This window comes from Medicago sativa, chromosome 5, assembly GCF_051527215.1.
Source record: "Medicago sativa cultivar Bolivia chromosome 5, Bolivia_mono, whole genome shotgun sequence".
Taxonomy (NCBI): domain Eukaryota; kingdom Viridiplantae; phylum Streptophyta; class Magnoliopsida; order Fabales; family Fabaceae; genus Medicago; species Medicago sativa.
In genome coordinates, this window is record NC_140753.1 from 58554482 (window position 1) to 58575483 (window position 21002).

The window sequence follows — 21002 nt, forward strand, 5'->3', positions numbered from 1 at the left end:
TTGAGTTTGAGTCTTCTCACTTATAAAATCTTCAACTTCCACTTTCACAAGTAATGTGAGACTTTTAACTCACACTTGCTACACAACAATCTCTCAAGTGTGCTTACATCAATTCATCATGCCCCGCCCTAAAGTGGAACATTTTTCATCCACATACACTTACTTGCACTTGTATGTTGTTGCACCAACGAAACATGTCATATAAAGACCCTTGATCATGAAGATTTTGACACAAGGAGCCGCCATTGCTGCTACGCCAACGAAACACACTTGGTCAAGAATATTTTCGACACAAGAAGCCAATCGAACTCTGTCATGACTGCAGCCATGAGAGATCATAAATTTTGGGAAAGAGTAACAACACATGCAAATGAGTTGGACACTATATCTTTATCGAAAACCTTAAGACATTGAGTTTATGAATCATTTCACTTATAAAATGTTCAACTTCAATATAACGTGCGACTTATAACTTACACTTGCTACCCAACTTGTTGAGAGTTAAGACAAATATATACGAATATATTTCTAACAACGGTGACAAAACCAAGTTCAAGTGTATATGTCATGTCCAAAAAAAAATTCAATTATATATGTCATAATCAGTATACATCATCATCGCCACAAGGAGTGAAAAGAAAGTATACATCATCATCTCCACAAGGAGTGAAAAGAAATGGAAGGATTAACCAATACAAATGGAGCATTTTCCTAAAAAAAAAAAAAAAAAATCAAATGGAGCATTCAATATACTTTGTTTGACACTAGCATTTAATATATCTACTATATATAATACACATATATTCTTTCATAATTGACAGATTGAATTTCACACGTCAATGAATCTTAAAGAGATTTTGTTGGTAAAAAGATTGACTTAGATTGTGCACCTTTACTTACATATATAGAGTAATTTTGAAAGAATTAAAACCGTACAACAATGGTTTTGAATTTTTTATTCGTACCCAAGAAAAAGGCAAGAACAATAGGGTTCTAATTTAAAAGCTTGGTTAGACCAAAGCAATTGAATCCTTCGTTTTATGAGAAACACTTGTGTGGACCAGGACCAAGAATTTTGATTTGGTCACACACACAAGATTTTCTCATTCTCTCTCTTCTCTTCTCTCTTCTACATTTTCTCTCTATTCTCTCTTCTCTCTCTTCTCTCTTCTCTCTTGTGTGTGACCAAACCAAAATTCTTGGTCTTGGTCCACACAAGATTTTCTCTCGTTTTATAGCCTTGAATACCTGGTAGCTGGTGCCTAAGACCACATGTTTTCATACAATGCTATTGGCATTAGAAAATACAATGAAAACTGCGTATGCTTGTCAAAGCAAGAAAAGAAAAAAGAGGCTTTATCTTTTTATTTTTAACTGTGAATATTATTATTTAATTAGATTCCACACACCACATAATATTTATAGTTCCATTTTAATGCCCTCACTTCACTTCACTAGGGTTATAGACTTGTGTTACTAAGCCCGGCATGGTACAGTACGTGTTTTTGGCTTGATTTGGGAGCTGCTTGATTTGTCACTAAATGATGAAGCTGGTAATTGAAAAACTATTTTATTCTAGGTTTACATACAAGCTACGACAAGAACAACCACCAACAAATAATCATATTTAGTTTTCTAGATTTTTTTTAGAGGTTCTAGATATTATTTGTAGTTAGTGTTTATTGTACTTACCTTATTTGGTCATATAATATAAGATTTTTTGAGCACTGCTATTCTGCTATACCTAAAATTCACACCTTTTGGTTGGAAAGGTAAGTTTATATGCATGGTATAATTTTACTTATCTGACATCATATGCATATTCTCAAGTGTTCACATTGCAATCCAACAACCACTAACCACTTGCACAAACAAGGTAGAGTTTCATTTTGTTTTCTCCTCAAAAGAACTATATCTTGTCAAAAATAAATAAATAAATAAAGAGAACTATGTATGTAAATTTGATTTGAAAATCTAATTTTGGATACAAAATAGGATATGATATTAACAAAAAAAAATATTAGGGCATGAATTTTTTTTCAACCGCAATTTAAAACTACATTAGTCTCCTTAAAAAAAACTACATTAGTCAACATTTGATCATAATTATCTGCAATAGGATAGCAACACGAACCAAATTAACACAGTCACGATCAAAACTTTGTAAATGAAATCATGAATATGAGTTTTTTTAGGGTATCATAATATATTTTTTTAACGATTTTAGGGTATCATAAATATGAGTTAGATCTAAAGTATGGACTTATAATTAATCACAAGGGAACAGGAACTACATCTACACGTCAAGGCAACCGTACCTTGTCTACATAGTCCTCTTACTTAAATGTTTCACATCCTTCAATTCTTCAATTGGCGCACAGACTTCATGTGTAACTCATATATAATGTTTAGTCAAAATAGAGATTAATATTCCCCCACGTGCAATGGTTAATTGTTCATCTATTCATGTGATCTTCTGTGCCAATTTCTATAATTAAATCATACTTCCTCAGTGTATACGTTTCTCTATTATTATCTTTTCTTCTTTTACTAATTTCTAGATTTCTAGTTGACTTTCTTTCCCTCGATTTTGTTTGTGTATTTTCTCGATCTGAAACCGAAATTGTGGAGACTAATTACTCAAGCCATTTTGTTTGTGTACGTTTCTCATTATATTGGTAACATTTGACTACAAATCTTCGCAATATAAATGGTCGTGTTTGACTACAATTGTTAGCAATATAAATGGTCATGACCAAAACCACGATTTAAATATTTAATAATTGAAAAAAGAAAAAAGGAAGTTGTATATGCTACTCATAATGCATTATTATTCTTACAAATGAAGACAAATTATGTAAAATAGAAATGGTATAGATGTAGTAGAAAATATACAACTAAAAGCAAATATGAATGTAGTGGTACTAATTTCTTCCCCTTCCCCATAACCTCTTAACAAAATAAAAGAGGAAAGAAAAAGATGACAAAAAAGGATCAAGTTATACATCTACTCAGATAATAAATCAAGCATGATTATTCCTCGAAAATAAATAGTAATCAAATAGACCTAAACAAAATATGGAATATTTTCACTAGAAATAGATCCATGACTCATTGTTGTTTTAGGTGGAGTGTAAACAGATGAAGTTGAAGACGAAGACAACGACGAAAGGATAATAGATTGAGAAGCCAATACTTTTTGTGGCGGAGGAGGAGCTGGAGACGGAGGAGCTAAAGTCGTAGGAAGAGGAAGAGGTTGAGAAAGACCTTGTGAGTTTGCACTTGTAGGCATTGATACTTGAGAAGAAATGAAACTAGCTGCTTCTCTATATTTGTATTTTAGTAGCTCAGTTCTTACTGCATGTAGTTCTGCTTGTAAAGATTGGATTTGTTGTTGTAATGATGATATTGCACCCATGCATCCATAAACAGGATCTCTTAACCTCAAATTAGCTTCATAAACCATACTATTTGCTGCATCTGCTCTTTGTCCTTCAGGTACCTCCTAAAAAAATATATTTCAAAGTTGACAGCAAATCATTAGTTATTACTTATCTTTTTTACCCTGCGAACCAATTATAATCGTTAGATCAGTAAATACTATTGACTTGGTCATAACTATTTCTGAAAGTCGGACATATGACTGATTGTGATTTGTTCGTAGTGTAAAAGTTTTTACCTAACCGACCGTGTATCGATGTTAGATTTATTACTTATAAGTTATTGAAGATAATAAAAGTAACTAATTTTGAGTTATGAGTTAGGCACAAACCAATAGCAATTTAGAGACATTGCTAGCACCAAAAACTTTATGAACAGCTGCAAATTTTTGAGGCTCATGTGGTGAAAAATAAGGAGAGAAAGGGCATTCCTCAGCACATCTTCTTCTCAATAGCTTACATGCAGCACAAGGGGTTACTGTGTTTAAGGTTGTCCCAGAAGTTGGACCATAAAGATGCTTCCTTCCCATTTGAGAAGAAGTTTCTCCCTCTGAGTTGATTTTTGCTATTTCATCTAATCTTTCTTTGGCAAAAAGTAAACACAAAAATAGCATGTTAAATAGTATCCTTAACCTTGTTGAGAAATATATATATTGCTTAGTGCATGATTAGAAGAGGTAGAGACCAAGAACATAGTAAAAATCTCATGAATAATTTTTTTTTGTTTTTTTTATGTAAGAAATGAAAAGGGAGCTAGGAAATTATGTGTATTTGCTAATATTTACCTGTCACTGTCTCTGGACATCCAAACATGCTTGTTGATTGTTTCTTGATCTAAGTGATGATTGAGAAGAGAGAAAACTTTGATTCAGAAATAGATGCAGACACAAAAGAAGGTCTGAAAACATAAAAGCTGTGGAAGAAGTGCTTATAAAGGAAAAGTAGGTCAATGATCTTTATAAGAAAGGAAAAGAAGACAATTAGAACTATTAGAAAATAAAAGCTTGCAAGATTATTTATTGTTTTTGTCTTTAACCTTTCGATTCTAAAAAAAGAGGTTCAATAATCTAGAATTTAGCCAGAAGATATATATAATGTCTATACATATTGTTTCAACTAAAATTTAAATTCAAGTTTTCTCCAACCATAAGTTGGAAGCTCATTAACTATACATACAAGTTCGATTTCCTCTGGTGTCAATTTTGATGGATAAGTTCGTATAGAGTTTAATTACTCTAGCTTAGAATGTGGACCCCGCAAGTGGGCGGTGGGATTGGTACCCTTAGATTAGTCGGTCCTTGGATCGGATACCGAGTTTTTTTTAAAAAAAAAAACTATAGATATTATATATATTTTAAGAGAATATTAAAACAAAAGATTAGGTTGTATTATAGCCATTTTAGAGAGAGAGAAAGTTCTCTTTGTCAATGACTTGCACACGTGTTAATCTTTATGGAAAAAAGACAATTGACTTTAGAAAACAAACAAGAAACATCAATGTCAAATTATATATTCACCAGATTAGCTTTCTTTGTGTATTATTTCAGAAAATGCTATGGGCTACAAAGTGGTATATGCTTCCTTTTATTGGATGCCCTGTATTTGTCTCTCATGTTTTCAAATATAGGCTATATATGAGGGACCACTTAGATTTTGCAATTGTTAATGATCATTGACTAATTTCTTATCCCTTAATGGAAACAGTTTATAATGAAGGGTAGATTAAAAATAGCAAGGTAATTTCACCCTAATGTAGCATAGTGAACTTCAATTGACATCTTTGTATAGTGTATTGATTTAAATTTGTTGAAGTATTAAAGTCCTACAGACATAGACACACACGTGGTTGGACAACCTCGTTTTATAAGTTGATTTTGGATAATGACATTCTAATTCAGTTAACATGATATCAGTGTTAGATTAAATATGACAATGTGAAAATTTTAGACTTATGATCCACCCTAAGTGTAAATATTAAAGTACTACAAAAGTCTCATATATCGACAAGATTTCTGAAATGTTGCATGCATATATTGGTAAACCTCATCTTATGAGTAGTTTTTGAGGTTTACCATGTATATGTATGCAACATTTTTGAGGTTTACCCTTATGAGTTGCTTTTTGAGCTTGAATCCAAGGTAAGTTCACTTAGCTACTTCTCTAAAACAGCAACAAAACTAACTAACAATCAAGTGCTAATTACTTTACAGAAAATGCTAACTTCTGTCCTAAGGGCATAAATTAAGGTTTCAAAGGTGAAAATTATGCATCGTAAGTTGTGCCAATTTATTTCTTATAAGATTGAAATTTAATGTTTTTCAATAAATATTTACTCTTTATAGAAACCTTAACATATGCCCTTAGGGCATAAGTTAATATGGTCCTTATCTTATTAGCTACGAACGATTATATGAATCGAAAGGTATCATAGTATTGGTTGGTATTTAATCCATTATCTTAGACAAGACAAGTTCAGATTTTGGACTATCTAAATTTTGTAAAGTGAGGTGGGTTGGTCAATGATATGAGCTTATAAAATATCTTCTTTCCTAATTAATTACTCCATCTGGTCACATTTATAAGCAAAAAGTAACTTTTTAGGTTCATTTAATAATTAATATATCTAACCTATATATAGACCATATACATTATTTATTGAATGAACCTAAAAAATTATTTTTTGCTTATAAATGTGACCGGAGGGAGTATTATCGTATCACTCACTTATTTTTTCGACAATCTATTACTCTATTAGCAATTTTTTTTTAGCTAAATTTTTTACAATATAGCTAAATGATATATTGTTTTTATTAAGGAATCTAAATAAAAGTTGATCTACGTTAAATTTTAATGAACTAATTTTGATTTTTTTTCCTATTTTTTATGGACAAACTCAACTAAATATCGTTATGTTTCATTCCTGTTATTGACTGCTCAATTTGCCAATCCATCAATAGGCGGGACAAGGTGAGCGTTTCAATCCTTAGACGAATTCATATGGTAGGGAATGTTGTGAATTTCAACCTTTTGTTAGAACAAACAAGATCAAAGAAGTAGAGCAAATATCAATATATAGCAACCGGCAACTAAACAGTTAAAACAAAAATATTTAACTAAGAACAAATCTAGCAACTTATGTGTTTATCAAATCTACAATCAAACAAAAGAACAATGATAAGAGAGAAAAAGAGTAAACACATCAAGATTGTTACTCAGTTCGGCATAAGTTGGTTTATGTACGGGGAAGAGAGCAGCTATATAATCCATCATGAACGAGTCTTTACATGAGATATAAATAAGTTACAAAAAATTAGCTTCAAGTGCTCTCAAAGAGAACCCTAATTTCTACCTTTTTGCAAGTCTTTCACAACCCACAAAAAGATCCTAATAGAAATTAAAGCCTTACTTCAATGAGATCTCACTACCAAACGTGTTTAGAATATATTCTCCAACCCAAAAATTTCACCAAACAACACTCAACCCTTAGCATTTAAGTTTCGTAAAAGTATTTTTCGGTTTCTCAATCTTATCTTAAAAAAGGGTCATACTAACAAATATTTACTGAGAAAGGTTAATTTTCAACTATTTAAGAAATAAATTATACAATTTTCAATACATAATTACTACTTTTTGTACTTTAGGGGGATGTATTGGATTAGGATTCTATGGGATTTTAAAAGACTTTTTAATTATGAAATAGTCCTGTGGTATTTAATCAAGACTTTTTGCAACTTAAAAAAAGTCTTGTGGTATTCAATCAAGACTCTTTGTCATTTTAAAAAAGTCTTGAGGTATTCAATCAATACTTTTCATCACTTAAAAAAAGTCTCATGGTATTCAAAATCATTCAAATTTCGAAGGATTGTTTAATAAATTGGATTTTGATGGATTTTGTGGGATTTTGTAGTGTAATTTTAACACGAAAAAGTCTTTCATGAAAAGATGAGATTTCTTGGGATTGTTTTCATTTAAAAGTTACTATCTCTTTCTTCTCTCTTCGTCTCTCTATCTCTCCATTCTCTCTCTCTCTCTCTCTCTCTCTCTCTCTCTCTCTCTCTCTCTCCCTCCCTCCCTCCCTCTCCCTCTCCCTCTCCCTCCTCTCTTCTCTCTCTCTCTCTCTCACCTCTCTTAGAAAAACTCAAACGACTTCTCTAATTTCAAACACAAAATGAGGGCTGACACAATTTTTTTTTTTTGAAAGATTTGTAAGGGCTGTCATAATTTTAAATATGTACAATTGAATTTTGTGGGAATAACATTTTTAACAAATAAAAAATGTGTATGGAGAATAATGTGTTAAGAGTGTTTTTTAGTCCCTTAAAATCTTATAAAATCCATAAAATCCTTAAAATTTTAAAATCAATAGTAAAAGAATTTTTTATTGGTTTTATTTTTCTTTATTCAAACACTAGAATTTATTTGTTCATTATTTTTATCATTCACGCTTGTAAGTTTGTTCTTTTTTCCCCTAAAATTCATTGAATCCTTTAAAATTTTAAAATCCCATAAAATCCTTTGAAATCCTTAAAAGTCAGTGTGATAAATCCATTAAAATCTTGAGTGTATAAAGTCTTTTACATAAAAAGTCTTTTAAAATCTCACAGAATCAATACAATCTCACACAGTCTTTTAAAATCGTAAAGACTTTTTTTTATTAAAATAGTCTTTTAAAATCCTAATCCAATACACCCCCCTTAATGTGTGCTTTAAGAGCACATGTTAACATTTCCTTTAAAAAAATTGGGAGTTTATTTTTTTTTTTTATCACTAATAAAGATGTCACTGATATCTATTTTACAATTGTTTTGTCCCTTGCAAATAAAACAAATTCTTACCACTGACCTCACATACAATTTTCTAATTTTTAAGTCATTTTATTATCTTCTATTACAATCATCTTAAATAGTCTGTTGTAAGCAGATGTTTGTTAACCTTTCAAAGTAGAATGGCCTCAAATATCAATAATCTCCATATAGCCTTTGCAATTCTCTTCACTACTCTGGTCTTGGCTTCAGGTATCAAATTAGTTTCATTATGCGAAAGGACATTTGAAATAAAAATATTTTTTCCCTTTCAAAACCATTTTTTCCTGATATGTATGCAACATCTCTGAAATATAAAAAGCTTCTTTATATCCTTAAAAAAAAAAAACTTCTTTTTAGGAAAATATCGATAAAATTGTCAACAATATATCAAAAAAGTAATAATATTAAATTGTCTATACAACTTTTTCTTAAAAATAATTGCACTCCCTATGTTGGTTTTGTTTCAAATTTATGCTTATAGTTTGTATAGTTCCAAGTGTTTTATTTTTTAAGATTTTCCATCATTTTTAAAAAATATTTAATTTTATTTATTTTAATATACTTTTACCTTGTAGAAAAAATGTGAGTTTATCCTAGTAAATTTTTTTTTTTTGAAGTAATCCTAGTAAATATTATGATCCAAACAATTTCTAATGATTTATTTTTGTTATATCAGGAGGTAATGGTTTGGCTAATAATATTGTAAAGGACGATTGCATCGTCCTTGGTCGATGTTGTAATATACGTTGGTGTTCTTGGAATTGTGCATCATATGGACGCTCCAATAGTCTGTGCGAAGATGGTCAATGTCTATGTTGTGCTTGATAACACATAAATAATTGATCTTTCTTAGTGTGTTTGTACAAGTATACAAATGCAGCATATGAAAATGAAATAAAATAATTTAAATTAAAGTAGCCTATGAAATAGCCACAAGTCCCTGCTGAAATAGCTAAAATACTACTCCCTCCGTTTCAAAATGAGTGTCGCTTTAGCCAAAAAAAATTATTTCAAAATCAGTGTCGCTTTCAGTTTCCAATGCAATAATAACTTTTTCTTTTCAATTGTATCCTCCAATTAATACTCTGTACACTACTTCCAAAGTATTACTTTTAAAACTAACCAATAGTTAATAAGGATAATTTGGTAAAATAACTATTCTCTTTCTCTTAATCATTGCATTTCTTAATATGTGTGTAAACACCTAAAACGACACTCATTTTGAAACGGAGGGAGTAAAATTGTTTTGTTGGACGATGAAATCGGGATCCGAACCCAGATTCTTCCACTTGTGTGTGAATTTTCGATGACATAGTCATTTCGTATAGCTCAAAAAAAAGAAAAAAAGAACCTATGAACTCTGTATCCACCACAAGGTATCCCAAGAGATGTAAATGGCTATCCATATACTCCCTCCGTCTCTAAATAATAGTCGTTTAAGGTTGATGCACGATTATTAAGGAAATGATTAATTGTGTTGATTTTGATGGTAAAATTAGTATCATTTACTAAAACACCCTTATTAATTGTAGTTAGTGGAGTAATTAAGTTGGATGAAGTTCAATAAATAAGGGTATTATAATGGAAAAAAAAATAAATGTTGCATTGGTATTCTAAAGTGACAATTATTTTGAGAAAAAGAAAAATGGGTAAAGAGACAATTATTGTGAAACGGAGGGAGTAAATAGTATGAAACACCTCCTTGAGTTGATGAATAAATATGATATTTGTACTCCCCTTATAGATATCTATGGATAATATATTTTTAGAAGAGTCAAATATATTAAAATGGAGACTACTCTAGCACAAAATATGCCAAAAACAGAAATGAAAACAATTACACATTGCAAAAAAATAAAATAAAAAATAAAACACCCAAACGATACAAGATTCTCATCTAAACAAAAATTGAATCACCAAAATATTGCAAACGATTAAGCCACAACCAAATTTGAATCTTTTTGGAATCAATAACGTGAGACAATGACAATGTCTTTTCATTAAAAATCCTATTATTTATTTCTTTTCAAATATTCCAAGAGGAAATTAACCAAATCGCGTAAAAAATACCTTTATATTCTTTACGTCTAAATTGGAGGGCCAAAAAAAGAAGTAGGGGTTCATTAAAAATGTTGAAATCAATGGGTAATTATGAATTAAAAAAACTTTGCATAAATTTTAGGGTTGTGCTTTTATATAAGGATTTCTTGTATGTTGATGCAAATGATTTTTTTTTTTTGAATTGAAAGTGTTTCAAATGTCTTTGTCAAATTAGTTAAAGTCAGCATTTGAAATTCTTGAGTTTGTCATTGTTGCATAGTTATCCAAATGTTTCAAATACTTATCGCATTCTTTTAATTATGCCGGTGACAATTGCATCTGTAGACAGAAGTTAATCTTATTAAAAAAACTACTTCATATTGATAATGTCACAAGAAAGATTAAGAGATATGATAGAACATATTGATGTAGACACAATTATTAGTGACTTTACATCTAAAAATATTGGTAGGAAATGTTTTATATGAGCATTAGGATATTAAATAAAAAAATTCAATGTTTTTTTCTATTAAGTCTCATGTTTTATTAGATTTTTTTATAAAATAAAAACTACCTTCTTCAAACCGATTATTTTCACACTTTGATTTTTTTTTTTTTTACATACGTATTAGTTAGGATCCTAATTATTGATTCATCCTAGGTCATCAAAATCTCAAAAATGAGTTTGCGGATAAGAGAATCAAATTGTTGAGCATGCGACATATCATTATTAGGAAGAACACAAGAAACGACTAGCTATTGAGTGTACCACTACACATGCCATTAGAGAACTTAAAACTTTGTGACACTCATAAGAACATGATAATGGCCAAGATAGTAATCCATGCCTAACTTAATTATCCTTATTAGCCACACCATTCAAGAAATTCCAAACAATGGGAGACATATTCGATGATTGACATCTTTGATTGACTCTTCACTATTATTTTCCAATTGCGTTCCGGCAAACAACGTTAGCAAAAAGAAAACTACACTTGATAACCAAACCCTTCCTTCTACACAAACAATATATGCCTCCAATTCCACCCCCTCCCTTTTGACCCCCATCCCAACATACAAATCTCAACCACTGAAATATCTTTGTCTTCAACTAAACCAAAAATTCTACTAGGTTACAAAGTGATCCACTCTCTAATAACCAACGATGCCGCCAAAAAGAAGTATGTTCTCCATTCCTCACTACACGTAACATATACATATCAAACTACCTCCCTCTACTCAATCCCAAACATCTCACGGGATGGCAATGGGTACCCAATGGATAGGGTACTACAGTACCCATATCCATACCCGCGTTTGTAAAAAATGCCCGTACCCGAGCCCATACCCTCGTGGGTAGCAACTTTAGTGCCCTTCCCCATACCCTGTGGGCACCTAAGTGCCCATACCCGTACACATTACCCGCACTTTAATTATAAAAAGACAATAAAAAACATCACAATTGAAATAAAACTATGATCCATTTTTTTTTAAAGAAACTCATAAAATAGTAGAAATCATAGAATTTAACCAAATAAAAAAACATCCAAAATATTCCTCGAAAATTAAAATAAAAACATTCAAAATACATATGAAAAAGTGCATGCTAAAATAAACATCAATTTGATTTAAATCATAATTTTTTTAGCTAGTGAGCTTATGAAGGTAAGGATGAAACGATTACCGTATTGATTTTTAGGTTTAGGTATATCCTTAAATAGCTAAATAAATTAAATAATTGTACACCAAAAATAAATAAAATATTTATTATATTATATAAATATGTATATGCGGGTTGCGAGGCTGGGTAGTATAGTGCCCTTACCCGCACCCATACCCATCTAAATTTGCGGGTAATTACCCGTACCCAAGCCCATACCCATAAAAGCGGGGTTTTACCCTACCCATTGCGGGTATTTCTTGCGGGTTCCCATCGGGCCTGGGTCCAATTGCCATCACACACACATGTACGGAACTCTAACATGTACAATAAACCATCACCCTCGCAGTCGTTCCTCATCCTCCAGCACCATTTACTTAAAAAGTAGATTAAATTTGTCGGAACATTGATACAAATGTCTTTAATCTCAATTTTATTTCCAAAATTTAGAAAACTTTTCTAGTAAACACGTGTCTTTGCATGTGTAACAAAATATTATATGTTTTTTTTAACATCTATTACGGCTAATTTATTTTTTACTAGGAAATTTATTATTTATACCTATAATATAAATAAAGGGTATTCATAGTTAGATTGGTGCAATTCTTTTTCCTTCATTTAAACTGTTGATGTTTACGATGTTATTTTTTTTACTATACGACAGTAGTAATCAAGTTTTATCTCACTATGTAAGGTCGGTTACATCGACCAGATAAATCTATAGTATTCTATCATAATTTATATTTTATCTAACTCATTAATCTCTAGATATTTTTTATTAGATTCTTATTTTGTTTTTGTTTTTATCTCTGTCTTTAGTGGTTTGACAATTGTCCACCTGAACTATACTTCTTACTATGAAATACTTAAGTCTTCTCTCTACATGTTGAAACTATGACACCCTCTATTTTATATGAATTAAAATCTATGTGCTATTTATTTTATGAATTACATCTGATGTGCTTATTTGTAGGAGTAATTTTTAAGTGATAAATAATCATTTCAAATTTTTAATGAAATTTTAAATGATGAAACTAGTTTGTCAATTTTGTGAAAAGTGGTGCAAATAATAAATCGGTTTGGATTGGTTAATGAGTGACTGGGTCTAGTGAAATCAACTCAAGTTACCAAATTTGAATTCTGCTCTTTACCCAAATTATTTTGCTCATTCCCAAAGTAAATGTCTAAAATACCCCTACGCATGTTAACTCACGCAACGTGAGTTAACTCACGCTAGTGTTAAATTTGCGTGAGTTAACTCACGCTGCGTGACTTAAGTCACGCAAAAAAAAAAACACACTAAAACCCAGCGTGAGTTAACTCACGCTGGTATAAAAAATTGTTCGTTTTCTTCCTTCTTCACTGGTTTTTTTTTATCCCTCCCTCTTTCTTCATCGTCCTCGTCATATTAATTTGAGGTATTTTCATTCCTTTTCAATTCTAGTTTATAATTGAATCTGTTATTTCTATTTGATTCGAATCTTCTCGAATTTGTCGGATCAGGATTTTTAACCTTTTTTTGTGTGAAATATAATGTTTTGTGATGGAATTAAATACTCAATCACACTGATTTTCTGTTTTTTTTTCCTGTATGTTTCTTTATCAATTCAATTTGGAGATATTCCAATCTTCTCTTATTTGTGTCGATAAATGTAAGCAGCAATTCCAGACAAACGAGCAATTAAATTCAAGCTATCCTCATAAATTGGCTCCCAGTACCTACCCACACAGCAAAAACGCTACAGTAGCTTATAAGGTGCAAATAACACAGACAATCTTAACAAAACCAGCGTGAGTTAACTCACGCTGGGTTTTAGTGTTTTTTTTTTTTTGCGTGACTTAAGTCACGCAGCGTGAGTTAACTCACGAAAATTTAACACTAGCATGAGTTAACATGCGTAGGGGTATTTTGGACATTTACTTTGGGAATGAGCAAAACCGTTTGGGTAAAGAGCAGAATTCACCAAATTTTTTAGATTGCATCTCCCTTATTTCATACTCCCAACGCCACTTTTTTAAAGTTTTATTTTTTAGATTGCATCTCCCTTATTTCATACTCCCAACCACCACTTGTAGTGTGCAATGAAATCTACATGAATAAGAAGTTGTAAAAGCTTTAAAATTAAGTTAACAAATTTGAAAAAAAAAAATCTAAAATATGAAAACCCTCATCAATTTTCCTCCCAGAACAAGAAAGTGTAAATAGAAGCACATATAAGAAAATGTTAACAACAAGTTGTGATGAAAGAGAAGCACGTGCAAGAAAACCAAGAAACAAATAAAACAAGGGTTGATAATATGTATAGGGGTTACAAAAAAGTATAAGAATACCTCAAAGCATAGTTTTAAAAATCGAACCGGTTGGTCGGACCGGTTAGACCAGGAACCGGAAAGGTAACCGGTCCGGTTTGGCTATTAGATCGGTCCTGCAATCAAATCGGTGAGAACCGGTATGACTCGACCAAAACTAGAAAGAATAGGTGACGCGGCGTTTTCTAAAATTGATCGGGTCAATGCTCTCGTCTTTCTTTCCTTCTCTGCTGCCCATGTTCATCCTTGTAAAATGGGGAGAGAGAGAGAGAGAGAGAGAGAGAGAGGGAGAGGGAGGGGGAGAGAGAGAGAGAGATGCAAACGTAATGAACAAGGATTTAAAACTGTAACACATGAGATCTAATTTTAGCATAGGAGAAAGGAGAAAGACTTTGAACGACGGTTGAGTATATTCTTGTTTTAACATCTTATCTTTAAAAAACCCTAAGGACAAAATAACATTATTGCCCTTTGTTTTTGACTCATTTACATTAATAGTTGAGCTGTGAATTGTGATGTAATAGTTGCTCTTTGTTTATGTTTTTTTATCTACAGCAATTTGTATGTTTTTTTTTACAGTAATTTGTATGGTTTTTTATTCTTTGTTTAATTAAACAATGGATTTTCATTGAAAATTTATGCATATTAACGCTAATTTTTCTAATAAAAGCTACACATATATTTACATATATTTGTTCAATGAGTTTTGATCTTTCATAGGTGACATAAGTGTTTTTTTATAAAACAAAATAGAGATGGAGTCATCCGATTCAATCAATTTAATACCGATACGCGTTTTTTATAGAGTTCGAGTTATACAACTGAGTTATCTGATTTAATTAGGTTCAATCATACAGTTCAATTAGTGACCCAGTGGTTCAACCGATAACTCAATGACCCAATGACCTTGCCGAGTCGATGACCGGTCCGGTTTTTAAAACTATGCATCAAAGACAAAGGAATGTGCTTTAAAAAGGATAAAAATACAGCAGAGTGGTGTAAAGAAAAAACGCCTTGTATAGCCAAAAAAAATTATTTTTTGTTAAAGGAAGTTTGTGACTCATTTTGTTCAAATTAATAATTGTTAGGGTTATGAAAGGACTTGACTAATAAAATTAGCCCAAATAAAACTACAAAAAATTATTATTTCAAATGAAATAGTACAGTTTTTAATTTTATAGGACAAATTTTTTCGACACTATTAGTTTAGCCACATCAAAAACTTAATCCTAAATCTGTCCATGGTATATTAATCCTAAATTTGTCCATGGTATATGGTGTTCTTCTCTAGGGCCTCCATATCTAGAGAGGCCAAGAAGAAACGTTGATAATGTCACTACTTACCAGTGGATATTATTACTTGTATATAAAGTTACACTACCACTTCACATGGAATACAGGATTATGGACAACCTTTTTCATTATTCTAATTATGCACTTCAAACAAAATTTAATATATTAATATTATATTACTTATGTGACTAAAAAATATAAAAATTTATATTATATTTTCTATATTGTCAGTGTCATAGGAAAAGATAAACATGATTTTTTGAATTTCTTATAATTTGAATGTCACAAATATCTATATCTATATTTTTAATCAAAATCAAAATATCATAAAAAACACCGTTCATAATTTACAAATGTTAACGTAAAAAAAAGTTTGTCTTTTCGCTAGGGGTCATGCTAACTTGTGCCCTTAAGGCACGTGTTAAGCAACCAAAAAGTTGAAATATTATCTTAAATTTTGTGCATTTAATTAATCAAAAGTGAAATTTTTTTAATTTAAATGTATTTATTACAACAAAATATTTGCAAGGACCAAAAACAAATTTTTTTGTTTCAGAAACTAAAACCAAAACGAAGCATATTTGCAGGGACTAAAACCATATTTTAGTCTTTACGATATTGTTAACTTCTGATACCTCTTTTTTCTAAAACATGTTTGATCCCTCTATTTAAAAAGTCAACAAATTTTTTGGTCCCCCTCCCCCTCAGGATGATGTGGCATGCTCATTAATGACATGGAACTTAAGTGACATTGCTTACATGATTTATCATTTAACACCTCGTTTCCATATCATTTTAATTATAAATTAAAATACAATTTTCAAAAAACCAAATAACAAATTATTATTGAAATTAAAAGAGAATTGGGGGAGCAAAAAAACTCTGAAATCCCCAAATTGATTTCCACTTATTGAAGAATCCTAACACCAAAAATCCTCAAATTGATTATATTTTCCTGCTTCATTCTTCCTTCGACATTGTTTTTCTTCATTTCTTGCCTTCTTCGTTTTTCCTTCTTTATTTATCCTATAATATGTATATTCTATCCCCATGTGTGTAACGTTCGAAAAAAAGCTTAGTTAGTAAAAAAGCTTAATTCTTATTTTATCGATAATGCTTCATTATAGTCAGGGGCGGTTCTAAGGCCCGGCGAGCCCGCGCACTCGCCCGGGCTCCGGCCCAAATTTTTTGCAATTTCTTATGTAAATCCCCTTGAATTTCTTATATAAACCCCTATAAATTGGGCAATTTCTTTAAATTTTTTATTATTTGCTTGCAATTTCTTATGTAAACCCCTATAAATGTATTGCAAATTTTTTTTCGCCCGGGCTTTATAAAAATCCTGGCTCCGCCACTGATTATAGTCTATTCCTATGTTGTATATTTTGTTTGAAAATTCATAGTAAAAAAGCTTAGTTATTGTACTTTTGTGTATTCTGTTTGAATTTCTGCATATAGTATAAAGGAATTTTGGCATATGCTGCATATATTATGTATATATATTCTGTATAAATGAAGAAGACAAGATTTGAAGAAAAACGATGTTGAAAGAAGAAGGAAAATAAAATCAATTTGGGATTTAGATTTTTTTCCCCAATTCTCTTTTAATTTCAATAATAATTTGTTATTTAGTTTTTTGATAATTATAATGTAACTTATAATTAAAATGACATGGAAATGAGGTGTTAAATGATAAACCATGTAAGCAATGCCACATAAGTTCTATGTCATTAATGAGCATGCCATATCATCCTGAGGGGGATTGGGACCAAAAAATTTGTTGACTTTTTAAATAGGGGGATCAAAAAACATGTTTTAGAGAAAGGGGTATCAAAAGTTAACAATTTCGAAAAATAGGGGGATCAAAATTGCATTTGAGCCTTAAATTTATCATATACTTAACCTTAAATAAATAGTATATTTTGTGAAATGTTGCGTCCTCTGACCTGAGTTTCAAACCTAGGTTTGCATGGCCTATGCATATAGTATGTTGGGTACTTGGGGTGTCTATGATCAATTAACTGAATGTGTATGTTATGATGGTGGCAAAAAAACAAGTATTAAATTCTTTTAATTTCATAAAAGACCTTCAAATTGTATTTAATTCTAAAGAAAATCTTAATTTGGAATACTTAAAATTAAAAAGTGTCTGAAGCACTTGTTAGCAAGATCGGTTTGAATAAACTTTAAAAACAAAACAAATATAGAAGAAGAAGAAGAAGAAAAAAAAAACCAAAATAACCATAAGAAGAAGAGAAGTTAAAATACTTACTTGGAGTTCCCAAGGTATAAAGGACTAGCAACCCAACGTTGATCGTTCTGTAAGAATGTTATATTAGTAAATCTTAAGATACAACAAAGCAATTTTTATGATTTAGATTCATACACACACCTGACTGGTATATGATGGACATCTTGCGCCACCAATCCTGTAAGCATGGGCAAATACACAAACCACAATTTAAAGGTTTTTACTTGATATTAACAATTTCACATTCTGGCTGAAGTTCATTTTTTTGTAGGTTGTGCGAGCCTAAATTTATTGAACGCATGTCCAGGTAAACAATATATTTTGTTAAAGAAGGTCTTTTTGATGCATTATTAGCGTTTAAAAATGTATTCACATATTTGGGGATTTCATAGAAACCTTATATTCTCAAGCCCAATCCAACTAAACCCTAAACCAAATTACTCTTTCCACTTATCAACAACAACAACAACAACAATTTTTCCCAAACAAACCAAACCCAGCTACTTTCTAAAATTGTTCCTCACAATCTTCATCTTTTTACCTCGATTTTACACATCGCGCTCCGATTTACTGCCAGTAGCTTCATCCTGATTCTGCCTCAAATCGTGTCAAGATTTAGAAATCATGTCGCAATTGTTAACTTGCAAAACACTCCACAATTTGAAGTCAATACAATAGTTAGTTATGACAATAAATGAATTGTAAAAACCTTTCTCTCTTTTAGAGAAGGATACCGATACAATATTATGAGTGGTGAAGAATTAAAGAAAAGTAACGATTTCATTGATTAGTAAAGCTATTACAAGATGTATACACACACAAATTATTCTCTATACTAGCTTATATGTGAGACATGTATTAGATAACTAACTCTAACTACCTTCGTAGATTACTTGCTACGCAAGTAATCGGCTTCTAATTGTTTCTAACTAACATCAATCTCATAAATAATAAAAGGAATGAAAGATGTTTAGCAATAAAATTTGCACACGGAAATTAATCTAAAATGTTTGAACCAATAGTATTGTTACTCTATCTATATAATGACACTAAGTTTCTTCATTATATATCCAATGTATGAATGACTAGCTTCACTATATGATTTATGCAATTCAACAAAGATAGTTGGTAGATGGACATCAAGAACTATAAACAAGTTATAAATATCTTTTTCAGCACTTGAATTTTATCATTACATTATTATACTTTTATGGGTTACTTTAATATTTGTTTGTAGTTTATATTACTAATTTCATTGTCAAATTGCCGGTTTATTCTTCTTTTGTTCGTTTGCGATTCTGATTATTGTTTGTGAAATTACAGCAAACATTGGCAATTGTTTGTAATTTGTCCATATGATAACATAATTTATTGGTTTTGTTCGTTGGGGAGTTTGTCAAACGAGACTTCTAAGAGCGTGCTTGAAAGGTAAAATTTATTTTTACTATTTTGTTGAGATTGGAATTGATTGTTTATTAGAATTAGGTGTTTACTGGACATATTATAATTTAGGTGTTTACTCAACATTAGGTGTTTTTTTTCTTATATATATTTTAACCTGTTTTTTTCATGAATATTATTCTATTAGGGCTACAAGAGGATATAATACCTTGAAAGGTCGTAAAAAAAGCCTAGATTGATACCTATCATTGTAAGTGCATTGTCTTAAATTGATTGACATTTTATAGTAGTAGTTAACATGCATATTGATCAATTATTATATGATTTTTTGTATTTATTTGTAGACACATCAACAAGACAATGATTGGGCTTGTGGTTATTATGTTATGAAAAATATGTTTGACATTGTTAAAATACGTATTTTTCAAAGACTAAATGAGATAATTACATTTTAAACATTTTACTATATACGTATGATTAATGAAAATCATGTCACATGTTTAATGTTTTTGTTTGAACTTGTAGATATATGATGATCCATCACCATATGAGAAAGATGTCGTTGATGATATGAGACAACATTGAGCTCAATTCTTTTTGCAAATAGTTAAAGAGCAACAACAACAAAATGAAGATAAATGTTAGAGATCAAAGCAAGAAATTTTATATGAAATGTTGGCGTTTTATTTTATTTTTTTTCGAATAGAATTTTGTATTTACATTGGTTTTTGAATAAGAATTTTATATGGTATTTACATTGTTTATACAATATATATAGTATAATTTGTTATATATGATTGAGAATTTTGTTCTTTGATCTAGTTTTTTCAATGCAAGCAACATTTAAAAAGTAAACACCAACAAATTTTAACATGGAATTGGTATTTGTACATAATTTGCAACACCCGTTTATACATAAAATTAGAGTTGTATGTGAGTTTCTAACACCTGTTTTGGGTAAAAGCAGGTGCCGTATATAATTTTAGAACCGGTTTTTGGTGAAAATAAGGTGTTAAATGTTAGCTTTAATGTACTTGCAATCTACCGGTACAACATTTCACACCTGATTTTATATTAAAAAAGGTGTTATATGCACGGTTTTATGCAATGTGTTAAAGCAGTGTGTGGTATGGATTTTGGTTTGGGTGGTTCCCATAAGCACCATCCAAATTCATATACACCATTGTTATTAACACAAAATGTGTCAATACGGTGCCTCTGTGTACAGTCAATCAATGTTAATTTTTGAAGTTCCACACAGAACACTACTTCTAGCAAGTGTCTTTGCTTCCTATCATTACATCATATCTGAGGAAGGTTAAGAGCTGACTCACTTGCGCTTTTAAAAGATTGAAATTTAATCATAATCTTTTCACTTGGAAGACTTGGAATTATTATTTTTTCTCTAGCCGTTCCAATAAGTTAACTTTATCATATAATTTCAAAGCAGTTTCAAAGTATTCAAATTGAGAAAATCCGCTGCATTTTCCATGCTCGTTCCATTTCAAACCTCTTCTCTCTCTTTTTGCTTCAAATACACTTCCCCTCTACTGTCACTATTTCACACAGGTAATAAGAAAAAAGGGTTTCAAACACGCCGTATCAACTGATTTTACCCCATGCCACTGCACTTCCCACAAAAATCACATCGTCAAAATCTCATAGATATTTTTTTTTACCAATAGTTTTTTTTATATAACTAAATTAATTTGTATTAGTATTGAGTGTTAATTTGTCTAATAACATGGAACGATGACATATGTTGCAAAGAAGCATATTGGGTAATTTCCTTCACTAATTTC

At 30.7% G+C, this 21002-nt stretch overlaps 1 protein-coding gene across 2 annotated transcripts; it reads right to left on the minus strand.

The window, feature by feature from the left end:
• Positions 1–2811: 2811 nt before the first annotated feature.
• LOC146923493 (LOB domain-containing protein 15-like) lies at positions 2812–4582 on the minus strand. Of its 2 annotated transcripts, none has more exons than XM_085708653.1 (3): positions 4226–4582; positions 3773–4019; positions 2812–3505 (listed from the first exon to the last, which is right to left on the minus strand). In XM_085708653.1, exons 1-3 carry the CDS (start codon positions 4243–4245, stop codon positions 3068–3070), a joined length of 705 nt encoding a protein of 234 aa, XP_085564779.1. In that variant the 5' UTR covers positions 4246–4582; the 3' UTR covers positions 2812–3067. The 2 variants fall into 2 exon arrangements, with proteins under 2 accessions (XP_085564779.1, XP_085564778.1); XM_085708652.1 differs by having other exon boundaries at positions 3773–4023; positions 4226–4578.
• Between the last annotated feature and the right edge of the window lie 16420 nt (positions 4583–21002).